The 13,463-nt window shown below is 34.7% G+C and overlaps 1 protein-coding gene across 4 annotated transcripts in view; it reads left to right on the plus strand.

Moving 5' to 3' along the window:
- The window catches only part of LOC123678073 (PDZ and LIM domain protein Zasp-like), a 60,143-nt gene extending 53,815 nt beyond the window's left edge, over positions 1-6,328 (plus strand). For all 4 annotated transcript variants that reach the window (XM_045614856.1, XM_045614859.1, XM_045614857.1 and 1 more), the window contains 4 exons: positions 1,946-2,132; positions 2,227-2,347; positions 5,339-5,454; positions 5,808-6,328. In XM_045614856.1, the coding sequence (XP_045470812.1) occupies positions 1,946-2,132; positions 2,227-2,347; positions 5,339-5,454; positions 5,808-5,885 (502 nt within the window). In that variant the 3' untranslated portion in view covers positions 5,886-6,328. The remainder of the gene's footprint in view (positions 1-1,945; positions 2,133-2,226; positions 2,348-5,338; positions 5,455-5,807) is intronic.
- The last annotated feature ends 7,135 nt before the right edge of the window (positions 6,329-13,463 follow it).

The raw sequence follows: 13,463 nt of genomic DNA on the forward strand, positions 1-13,463 counted from the left end.
CTGCGGGTCACCCTATCTAAAGAACAATAATTCACTTAGAAAACAGCCTAAATAACCAGCACGTTGAATTCTGGTGTTCGATTTTGAGTGTTTTTATATTATGAACTATCTTTGCAATGTTTGATTACTTTATTTAATTTTGTTTTATATGCATGTTTGCCTTTTATTTTTGACCAACGCTGAGTGATTTTTCTTGATTTTTTAGAGCATGGTTTGAGAAACCCCTCGCCTACTAACGACAGTTTTCCCAAGAAGTCTGAGATTTTCATTGAGGTCAAGAACAATAATTTTCCGGAGCCTTATGATCAAATCACAATAACAATCCCCAAAACAAATCTAACCACAACTTTGTCGAATTCTGACAATTCGTCGAACACTTCTATTGGATCTGTGCAGAGTGGTAGGCATAGTCCTAGATTTGCTCAAGACAGGTCTTCTAGGTCTATATCAGAAACTCCTTGGATAAATGATTTTCAACATCAGAACCAGGAAATTTTATCTGGTGTAAATAATTTGAAAATCGATGATTTTCTGTCTGAAAAACTCAGTCCGCCAACGCCTAAAGTTACTATCCTCGAAAAGAAATCTAACGGTTTTGCAGAAAGACCCAAACTTTCCCAAGGCAATGGCATTGCTAAAGTGGGTCTCTTAGAAACAGATTTTCCACTCATTAATAATGAGCCATTGGAGTCTGTGAAGTTAGTGACTCAAGCTGCTAAGCTTTCTGGTAAAACACCAGTGCCTACTAAAATTGAAAGTGAGACTAACAACGTTAACAGAAAAAATATAGAGAATGCTAAACTGAGTAAAGCTAACACTGAAAAGAATGGACTATCAAAAGACGAAGTTCCAATTTGTAATGAGTGCCAAAGGGAAATTGTAAGGTACTGAATAAATTATCATTTTATTTTCAAAATTTAAAAGTAGTCATTAATAACACTCCACTCAATAAGTCTCGGGTCTACCCAGAAAAAACACATTTTTTCTCAAAAATTCGTCAACAGAGTCACCTTCAAGGGTAATACGTATAGGTACTCCACGCTCTTCAAACTTTTCAATACGTTTTCTGTAGAAAAATTCGTTTTTGTTTCCGAAATAGCATTCAACCTTGACAATCACTTATCCATTAGATTCAATTTTTTTTTTCTGTGGTATTTTTGAGGTCTGCAAAACGGCAGCTGTATGGTTAGGCAGTTGGAAGAGCAATTCGTTCAATTTGACCATGGTTATCATGAATTTGTCTTGGTGAAAAACTTTTTCTTTTACATTTGAGGACGTTTTTTCTTTATTTCTAGATTCAATAAATCCAATACTGTTATTTAACATTCACGTTCAAAGTCGGCATGCTATATTTGAACTGTTGTGGTAGATGGAGCATAATCATATCAAGTCCTCGCTTGACTTGCACAGTATTTTTTACCACAAAAAAAACACTGTTTTCTTCAATATCTCCATCTAGGTTGGCACGAAATCGTAGAGGAAAACAAATCAGATCAATTAATCAAGAATTAATTCAAACAAGAGATCCACCTATATTTTGACAGGCATCTTTTGCTACTAACGAGAAAAAAGTGGTATGACCGTGGATTTATTGAGTGACGTGATAAAGTCAAATGAAAAGGAGATAATGATGTAATCAAATAATTTGTGAATTTCTGAATTAGTTTTTCCTTTTGAAAAACCCTTATCTTCAAAAAAAGTTCATGAGAAATATTTCTTCTTTTAAAATATAATAAAGGAATTAATTGAAATACGATATTCCAACAAGAAATACTTCTCAGTAGATCTAATTGAATTTTCAAATAAAAAAACTTGGAGGTACTTTCCTCTGGCATTTTCATTTATTGAAAAAATGTTTGGAGAATAATTCGACGAGTCCAAATACCAATTTCTGATCATTAGAGCTAATATTTTCCTATTTTAAAATCCCGACTTTGATTTACAGAGGACCATTCATAACCGCTCTTGGGAAGATTTGGTGTCCTAATCACTTCATTTGTGCTACTCCTTCTTGTAGAAGACCTCTTCAAGATTTGGGTTTCGTTGAAGAGCAAGGTCAGTTGTACTGTGAATACTGTTTCGAACAGTATTTGGCACCAGGATGTTCTAAATGTGGTTCGAAGATTAAGGGGGTAAGGAAACAGTAACTTTCAACTTTTTCAATCATTTTTTTTTTTACATTAAATTTTATACATGTTGACTTATTCTATATGGTTTGCTTTTCAGGATTGCTTGAAGGCAATTGGTAAATCGTTCCATCCGGAATGTTTCAATTGCGTCCATTGTGGCAAGTTGTTTGGTAACTCTCCATTCTTCTTGGAGGATGGTAGCCCTTACTGTGAAGCAGGTTAGTTTTTAAAATATTTTATCATATTGGAGAATTATCTTTCAAACAAAAATTGAATATTTATCATGAAATATCATTATCATTTCTACCTTTCCTTTATTTTTTTGAATTCTTAATTACCTGAAGAGGAAAAATAAATATGGAGACTCAAAATTTGAAGCGTTTATTCATTTCCATTGCATAATATGGTAAAATCAACAGCAGCATATGAATAGAAAAGGACAACAAATATTTTCGATTAGGCGAACAAAGATAGCTATAAGAAGAGCATACAGATTTTATATCTGCAATCTCATATTTTGCATTCGATTGGTTGTACAAGCTATCCTAATAGCTTTGTGCAGCCGTAACGAGCAATTCAAGATTCTGCACTTAATCTAAAAAGAAATAATTAATGAAACCCATAAAAATTAAGTTTTAATTTGCATTTGCAGTGATAAAATGAAATTGGGGATAGTTCCTTATCAAATCAATATTAACAATACAATACAATAGACTATTTGATAGCATAAAGAATGTTCTCTGAAAGCACTTATAGTTTATGGATATAATGACGTGAAGAAGAACTAACCGAATTGGGCGCATTCGCGCATTTACAATTTGAAATAAAGACTATGATATACGAATTCAGACGTTTTCCAAAATAAAATATCCTCCTCATTTTGATAGTCTGAAAATCGCCATTTGTTTGGTAAATATTCATGCGATATGTGCTCAATAAATAATTTTTAATGATTTGAGAGAATTTATTTATTTATTTATTTATTTAATTCCACATTCCACAGCCTAGGCCAATTACAGAATGGGAAAACAATTATACAAGAAATGAAACTTAAAAGTTATATACTGAAAATATAAAACATAATAAAACCCAAAACAAATCAAATGGAGCCAGGCTTGAGCGAAAAAAAAAAAAAAAAACTCATTGAGAAAAAAAGCTCATGCCTAACTACCCACAGTGAAGCAGTGATCCCAGAACAGCCCTTCTTATATCAGATTGATTACAATGAAAAATGTCAATAATATGCTGGATGCTCATGTAGTCATGACATATACGATACAGAGGCGAAAAAAGAAGGACGTTAGAGCGTGGAAAAGGTAGATAAAATGTAGTTGGGCTGCGTACAGGCAGTCTAGGAACATGAAGATCAACAAGTGATAGCAAATAGGGACAGTCGATTAATGAATGAAATAAATTTCTAAGAAAGAGTATACCTAAGTAGGTACGACGCCGCTCTAAAGAATCAACTTGGAATCTACTCAACAACTGATCATGTGGTACACCACGGCTTGGATAAACACCATCGAGCCTAAAACTAACGTACTTCAAGAATCGCCTCTGTATATTTTCCAAACCTCTGATGTGTACACTATACCCAGGGCTCCAGACCACGCATCCATACTCAAACTTTGACCTCACAAGCGCATTGAATAAAACAAAATATGTACCTGCATCCCAGAACCATCCTGAATTTCTCATGATGAAACCCAGAGTTCTGAAGCCACTCAAAACAATAGTACGCACATGGGACGTGAAACAAAGTCTCTGATCGAACAGAAGGCCTAGGTCTCTATACTGAATGACCCTGTTGAGAACGTGACCATTTATGTTATAGGGGAACTCTAGTATTGATTTTTTACGGCTAAAGGAAATCACATTACACTTTTGAATGTTAAGGGGAAGCAAGTTTTTGCAACACCAGTCATTGAGCATGTCAATGTTACCCTGGAGATCCCAGCAATCCTCAACACTCTGTATTCGACGGAACAACTTGCAATCATCAACATAAAGCAAAGTTTGTGATGACAAATGGGAACAAATATCATTTATGAAAATTATAAATAGTAGTGGACCCAATATAGATCCCTGGGGAACACCAGAAGACGCAACGAATTCAGCCGATCTGCAACCCAAACATCGAACCCAAAGTCGCCTATTCGTAAGGTAAGATTCGAAAAAACGAGTGAAACTCTCAGTCAGTCCAAAGGAGGACAGTTTTCTAAGAAGGATACCATGGTCCAGTCGGTCAAACGCTTTAGAGAAGTCTGTATAAATTACATCAACTTGAGAAGAATCATCTAAAGCAGAAGTGATGTACTGTGTTATACACGTCAAGTTCGTGATGGTCGACCGACCCTTAATGAACCCATGTTGAAAATCTGAGATTCGACATTTCACGTGAGCGTAAACAATATTATATAGTAATCTCTCAAATACTTTACTGAAGTTGCTCAGAATTACAATCGGTCTATAGTTATCGACCATATTCTTGTCATTTTTTTTAAAAATGGGGCTGACTCTACCTTCCCTCCAAATTCTAGGGAAACAGTGCACAGAAAGGGATAACCTAAATATAAGGGTCAAAGGTCTAGCCAGAATAATCGAGCAATCTTTCAATAGGAAAGATGGAATCCCGTCAGGCCCCGAAGTCATATTTGCCTTACATTTTTTAAGAGATTTGAGTACATCGTCCTCAGTTATCTCAGGAATAGCCAGAGACTGCGTGGAAGAGATGTTGGAGGAATCACTATGCTGGTAGTTGGAAGAAACAATGAAAGCCGAATTAAAAAATGAGGCAAACGCATTGACTATGTCCTGAGGAGCTGATAATTGCCGATTCTTGTAACTCATAGAACCAGGAACAGATGAATTGCCCTTTATGGTGTTCAAATAACCCCAAAACTTATTTGGATTTCCATATAAATCGGCTTCAGCTCTCTGAATGAAATTGGCTCGCGCCCTAGCAATTTCTCTCTTCACACTCTTGCGGAGATCCCTGAACATAATTAAGAAATGACTATCGCCGGTTGACCTGTATTTGCGTAAATATTTATTTTTTACGTTCAGCTGACCAATGATATCACCTGTGAACCAGGGCAGAATTGGAAAGATCTATCGAATATCCTATTGTGAATATCTTTTAAAAAATATGGAATTTGTAATCGAGTTGAGATTTTTTCTAAACAACATATTATATTTTAATGTTTCAGATTGGAATGAATTCTTTACTACAAAATGCTTCGCTTGTGGGTTCCCCGTTGAAGCTGGAGATCGCTGGGTAGAAGCATTGAACAACAACTATCACAGTCAATGTTTCAACTGCACTGTGAGTAAAAAAAAAATAGGAAAAATACTGATGTTAAATCACTAGCTTTTGTGCGCTTGTTCTTTCACCCAGTTTTACTTGAAGCTTAGCCTTAAAATTGAGCCTTTGATGTATTCCCTAAAACAGGGAGTTCGATACATCGGTCACCCATCCGGATGCTGACCTGGCCTAACGCTGAACACTCAAGCATTTGGTCAAAATTTAAGCTCTTTATTTCAAAGAACAAGCGCGCAAAGTTTTCATTAAATAACACGACCAATATGGTGGAAGCGTCATTTCAATTTCTCAAGGTCTTATCATTTAATCATTCTAATACAAATGAGGAATTATTGTAATCAAACTTTGTCTTCCAGATGTGCAAGAAGAATTTGGAAGGACAAAGCTTCTTCGCTAAGGGCGGAAGACCCTACTGCAAAACACATGCCCGCTAACTTATCAAATCCTGAATCAATTATTTATCGATAACAGATTTTTATGAGGAAAACAAACAAATGACATCTCCTTCCATATATCTATTTTGTGTGCTCATGATGAGCCTCACTTATTCAGCTTATAACAGTTTCCAAAAATCTCATTTGATTGTTTTCTTCCATATTTCCATCGAATACTTATTTATATTTTAATGTTGATTATGCTAGTCGTTTTATTATTCACAGTGGAACTGTCTATTTTTGAAAATTTGATTTTTATTATTTTGAAAATTGTAACTTGCACGAATTTTATTGAAAGCACAACCACTGTTCTATTAGCAAAAATATTTTCGTTTTTTAAATACGATATGTGTATATAAAATATGTGGAATGTATTTGTGTAAAGTGCCATTTTAACTGCAGATGGAATGTTTGCTCTATTTAAATATATATTTTAGAAATTATAGTGGTGTTTTAAATTAAGCAAATCATCCTTTATTTCTTAAATTCTTCCTGATTCCTAGGCATTGATAAGATGGTATAGTAGATCAAGGCCATTTAAATTTAAATGTACAGGGTGGGCAAATAAGCGAGGTAAGCGGTTATATCTCAGGATCCACTCATCGTAGAGACTTGCGGTAAAAATTCTTACCACTAGAGTCAAGAAAACACAGTGGAAATTGTTTTGAAGTTCATACCTCTACCGCTAGGGGGCTTAATAGCTATCGTCGAGTAGAAAAATGAATTTCACCCGAAAATGTTTCATATAAAGTTGAAGAAAAAATATCATCACTGTAATCCTTGGAAAATTCTCTATCTTTTTGAATTGTCACTTTCGATTTAACGAAATCAAATAAGGGTAGGGGAAAGGGAGAAATCTGACTGATTGAAATGACTGTAAAATTTTTGAGCAAATTAGATCTCGTTTGAGAGATAACATTTTGTTGATTGAGGAAAAAATATACTCATGATGAATTTGTTTTTACTGCTTTCTATAGGGGGCGCTAAGTCAGAAGTTCATTGTTTTGTTCATTTTACTCCGAAATTTCAAATGTAATGATAGGATTTTTTTAACAGAAACAGAAGTTTATCAAATTCGCATGAAAAACCTGAAGGTCGCAAAGCGATAGTTTCAGGCGTTCTGGGGTTATGGCCGAAAGAAGACACAATTTAGTTTTTCAGTGCATCAGTTGAAGAATATCTTTTCATGCAAATTTGATGGAATTTCTGTTTCTGTTAAGAAAATCCTATGTTTACATTTGAAATTTCGGAGTAAAATGAACAAAACAATGAACTTCTGACTTAGCGCCCCCTATAGAAAGCAGTAAAAACAAATTCATCATGAGTATATTTTTTCCTCAATCAACAAAATGTTATCTCTCAAACGAGATCTGATTTGCTCAAAAATGTTGAGCCATATATTTTTCATAAATTATAATTTTTTTCAAAATCGACCTCCCTTCCAAGATATAGCCTTTGGAAGGCGTTGACGAATTGACGGTTTTATTTTTTTTGCGGATTCTAAAAAACATAAAACTCTACATAATATCTTACAACTAAGATGTTGCTCACATAAGATTTTTCGATACCATAACTTTGGGTATTCTTAGTGGTTGGAAATAACAACAATATTTCGCCAATTAAAAAGTCCCCGGTCTGATGCACGAATATTTGTACATGACAAAGCTGTGTGCAAAATGGGTACCGCGCGAGCTCACAATCGATCAAAAGCAACAACGTCTCAATGATTCTGAACAGTGTTTGAAGTTGTTTAAGTGCAATAAACCTGAATTTTTGTGTCGATATGTGACAGTGGATGAAGCATGGCTCAATCATTTCAATCCGGAGTCCAATCGACAGTCAGCTGAGTGAGACTGCACACGATGAACCGAATCCAAAGCGAGGAAAACACAACAGTCAGCTGGCAAGGTTGTGGCATCAGTAGTCTGGGAAGCGCAAGGTATTATATTCATTGATCACCTCCAAATGGGGCCAAAACATCAACAGCGATTATTATATAGCTTCAAGTTTTAAGGATAAAATCGTTAAAAACCGGCCCCATTTGAAGAAAAAAAGGTGCTCTTTCCTCAAGACAATACGCCGTGTCACAAATCAATAAAAATGATGGCAAAATTGTATAAATTGGGCTTTGAATTGCTTCTGAATCCACCGTATTCGTCAGATCCGGCCTCCAGCGACTTTTTCCTGTTCTCAGACCTCAAAAGAATGCTCGCTCGAAAGAAATTAAGGGCCAATGAAGAAGTAATCGTCGAAATTTATGCCTATTTCGAAGCGAAAGACAAATCGTACTACAAAAATGGTATCGAAAAGTTGGAAAATAGCTATAATTGCTGTATCGCCCTCGAAGACAAGTATGTTGAATAATAAAATCGAATTATGCGAAAAAAATTTGTTTTACTATGATCGACCGGGGACTTTTCGATTGGCCTGTTACATAATATCGATGGAAAATTGATAGGATAATAAATTGTTAAAAATTTCCTCAGTTTGAAAACATTCATACCTTAAAAAATCATGTAATTGAGTGTTGTTTTTATGTTAATGTAACACTAACCGAATTATTCTCCTGATTCATGGAAAAATGCCTTTATGTGTATAAGTATCGGTCTTCTTGACCTATACAGCAAGTTCAAGATTTTACCGGTATTCTATTTCTTCACGTCAATAACTTCCTATACCTGATACATAAGAAGGAAGTCACGTTTTGAGTATTCATTGAATTTTCAATACACTTCTCCGGAACAACGGCAATCATTAGTCAAATTCTGAATGTGTTGTGAAATGGTCTTTAGTTTTTTTGATTCAACCACAACATTCAACATTTCATCATGAATATTCACAGTATTAGAAGAGGTGAGTAGATACTTGATATACGATTATGAAGAAGAAATTATCACAATAATTTAAGATCATCATAAAATGCCCGAATTGTTTTTGAAAACGGTAGTCTCCACTCAAAGTTCTTTATAATACAGTGTTGTACTCAATTGATGCAAATTATTTTATTCGATGTTATTGACCCTTGAAATCAGGGAAAAGTTTGTTTTATTATTTAAATTATTGTTTTTTATATTTATACATATCTTCAATATAAAAAAAAATCAGAAAAATAGAGTCAACTAATTGAATTGAATATTTTTACGGTATTTTCAATTCAGGAATTCCGCCATGAAGGGGTGAAAAATCAACAATATATTATACAATGTTTCGCATCAGAAACGTGTTGCTTCACTTTTTGAAATTATAAATGGTTCAAGATTGTTGATTTTTTCTTTACTTATTTATAAAGTTTTCTACTTCAGAAAGAGAGTGGTTTGGAACAAAAATTAAGTATATCAAAAACCCTTACTTTTTTTCATATAAAAATTGTGGCATCATTTTAGACACACTCTGTATATATCTTTTCAGACAGTGATTGTATTTCTTCTTGAAAAATGAAAATCGATAAATTCGAACGAATGCTATGAAAAACGAATATTGAGGTGCTTTTTGAAACATATTAGGCCAATTGAAAAGTCCCCAGTCGGATGCACAGATGGCGGTGCTAGTATCAAATCCATATGATTTTTAGTTAGTACCAACTTCGAAACGATTCGAGTGCAAAATTTGACAGCAGTCCGACCATTAGATTGTGAGATATTGCGTTGTGAGTGTAGCTACTTTCGTTATTTGAGAAAAGATGGGAACAAAAAAGATTTTCGTGTGCTGATAAAATATTGCTTTTTGAAGGAAAAATATACAGTTGAAGCAAAATCTTGGCTTGATGCAGTGATGAGTTGTCGGGGTCTGCACCAGGAAAATCAACCATCATTGATTGGTATGCTAAGTTTAAACTAAAGTTAAAAAAAGGGCTGTCACCGACGAAAAAATCAAAGAAGTTCACAAAATAATTTCAAATAACCGTAAAGTGGAGTTTATCACGATAGCAGACATAGTGAAAATATCATCTGAACGTGTACATCATATCATTCACGAATATTCGTACATGAAAAAACTGTGTGCAAAATGGGTGCCGCGCGAGCTCACAATCGATCAAAAGCAACGACGTGTTAATGATTCTGAACAGTGTTTGAAGCTGTTGAAGTGCAATAAACCTAAATTTTTGTGTCGATATGTGACAATGGATGAAACATGGCTTAATCATTTCTCTCCGAAGTCCAATCGACAGTCATCTGATTGAGACTGCACACGATGAACCGAATCCAAAGCGAGGAAAAACACAACTGTCAGCTGGCAAAGTTATGGCATCCTGGGAAGCGCAAGGTATAATATTCATTGATTACCTCCAAAAGGGCCAGACCATCAACAGCGATTATTATATAGCGTTATTGGATCGTTTAAAGGATGAAATTGTTATAAAAAGGGCCCCATTTGAAGAAAAAAAGGTGCTGTTTTATCAAGACAATGCGTCGTGTCACAAATCGATGAAAGCAATGGCATAATTGCATGAATTGGGCTTCAGATTGCTTCTGCATCCACTGTATTTGCCCGATCTGTCCCCCAGCGACTTTTTTCTGTTCTCAGACATCAAAAGAATGCTCGCCGGAAAGAAATTTAGCGTCAATGAAGAAATAATCGCCGAAACTGTGGCCTATTTTGAAGCAAAAGAAAAATTCAAAAAAAAATGCAAAATTGCAAAAAAAATGTGTTAGACCGGAGACTTTTCAATTGGCCTGTCACATATGTAAATAAAAAATCTCTGGATGAAATTTGTCAAATTCTGTATAAATTGTTATACTAGTTATTATTATTTGAATAGAAACAACCTCTCAGTATTTTCAAACTGAAACATACATGATGGCAAAAAATTTTCAGGTCACTGCAAAAGACGTTACTCCGATGAAAGGATAAATAGAAAGGAAATACGTACGAGGAATGCAATTGAAAAGTGAGTTCACTACTTTAATTATTATTCAGTTTCCTAAATACGGTACAAATCTTTAGAGGATGATTCATTAAGTCGTTTTGAAAGAAAAGTTTTTATGAACAATTTCTGAATTATTTGATTTCTTCAACGAACCTCCATTTTATTAAAAATTGAAATATCTCGAAAATGGTTTCAACAATATCAAAATTCAAACAATCTTGGGTTCATTCATTCTATGCAATCTGAACATTCAATAAAAGACAGGATGTTCCATAAGAAATAACGTATGTTTGGTCATTCCCACTTTTTTGTTACACGCTGTATATTCCCAAATTTTTTGAGAATGTATCTCTAATGAAGAGCAGTGATACTATGTCGAAAAAAATGTTCTAAATTTAAGCTATTAATAGTAATAGAACACTCTGTATATAGAAATATAATGAAGTGCGAATGATTTATAAATGTATATTAGAATTCCATCAAAATACACCTTAGGAATCATTATTGTAGATAGATTGGGCCAATGGTTATGTAGGTACTATCTACCTGAATTTTTTTAAGACTTCTTTTTATTAAAGGACTCATGTTAAGAGGTGATTACTGCTAATGGATTTCGAATTAGTGTTTTTCAGTATAGTATACTACGCCATCCAACTAATATTCATTAATTTCTTCCTTCAACATAAAAACAAAATTCACAAATACATCCAATCATTTTTCAGAGATAGATAAAAAAATCAATGAATACAAAACCTGCATTCTATTCTGGCCTTCGACTGCTTATATTGGAAAAGAAATACTAAATAATTTTGTGATTGGAGATTCATACTGAATAGAAATTTTGGGTGTATATTGAGAACAGGCCAGGTCTGGCTCCATTGGAGGCCCTCGGCTAGATGCTGATTTGAGGCCCCCCTTCAGGAAATAATTTTTTTAATTCTGAAGTTACAAGCTTGTAAAGGGTGTTTTTTTTAGAGCTATAGAACTTTAAATTGCAATAAAACAATTATTTTATTATTCGATTGACATGAATTTTATTTATCCGCAAGATAATCTTGTGGCATTACATTTCGAATATGATTTCTGGCATATGACCGCCACGGCTGGCTCGGATGTAATCCAATCTGGACGTCCAATTTTCGATGACTTTTTCCAACATTTGTGGCCGTATATCGGCAATAACACGGCGAATGTTGTCTTCCAAATGGTCAAGGGTTTGTGGCTTATCCGCATAGACCAATGACTTTACATAGCCCCACAGAAAGTAGTCTAGCGGTGTTAAATCACAAGATCTTGTAGGCCAATTCACAGGTCCAAAACGTTAAATTAGTCGGTCACCAAACGTGTCTTTCAATAAATCGATTGTGGCACGAGCTGTGTGACATGTTGCGCCGTCTTGTTGGAACCACAGCTCCTGGACATCATGGTTGTTCAATTCAGGAATGAAAAAGTTAGTAATCATGGCTCTATACCGATCACCATTGACTGTAACGTATCGTTTTTGAAGAAGTACGGACCAATGATTCCACCAGCCCATAAAGCGCACCAAACAGTCAGTTTTCCTGGATATAACGGTGTTTCGACATACACTTGAGGATTAGCTTCACTCCAAATGCGGCAGTTTTGTTTGTTGACGTAGCCATTCAACCAGAAGTGCTCTTCATCGCTAAACAAAATTTGCTATTGGAAATCGGGAACAACGGCAATCTCCTCTTGGGCCTATTCGACGAATCTACATTCTACGCCTTTTTTGATGATCGTTTGGCTGAATTTGATGAATTGCCAAAACAAACTGAGAATAAATCACTTGACAGCTGTTAAATCGGTCGCCATCTTGAACAGTAATGCCAACTTAGTTGTATGCCTCGAAAAAAAACACCCTTTACAATGCTAGTCCACTCGAGTCTTCAACTACAGTATTTTCTAAAAGCCTTTCATAAACTTTTCATCGAATGATATACCGTACAAAAATAGCCAGTTGGTCCATAACTGCTTCCTATATCTTTGGTAAAGTCTACCTTAACGTTTAAATGAAATAAACTTGCCAAAAAACATATTTTCAAAAATTTTTTTTAGTTTAGTTTTATTCGGCTGGGGGCCCCCTTGGCCGGGGGCCCTCGGCGATCGCCGACCTGGCCAGACCGGGCCTGATTGAGAATAATCAGAGAGATCAGATTCATAAAATAATCAATCATAATTTGAGAAAAAACTTAATATTTCTGTGACAATAGTTCCAATCAGGTTTGAATTCGGTCTGTGTATACAAATTAACAATTTCAAGCACTTCATTCGCAAAAGAAAATTACGTAAGTTCTCTATGGCATTTCAAGGGGAATAATTATACAGCCTTTCTTGGTATGAAGCCAGTATATGCATTCATTTAACTAGGACAATTTCCATTTACGAATCAGGTTTGAAATGTACACAATTAAATTTTCCAAATCCCATTCACCATCGTTAAATCAATCTTCTAAACAATTCGAATTCTCGAAGATTTGTTCTCACGTAGAAATATACGAATTGATCTCAATGAGGACAATAAACCATAGATTTTTGAAGTTGAATTCTGTGGGAATAGGAACAATACTTTAACGAATAGATATTCTGTACACCTACTATAGCTACACTATTATTCTTTGTTTCCTATGATGTTTCACCTACATACATTTCTTAAAATTGAAAGATCACTTACTCGATTGAGTCTATATATC

The sequence above is a fragment of the Harmonia axyridis genome, chromosome 4 (genome assembly GCF_914767665.1).
Source record: "Harmonia axyridis chromosome 4, icHarAxyr1.1, whole genome shotgun sequence".
In the NCBI taxonomy this organism is placed as follows: Eukaryota; Metazoa; Arthropoda; class Insecta; order Coleoptera; family Coccinellidae; genus Harmonia; species Harmonia axyridis.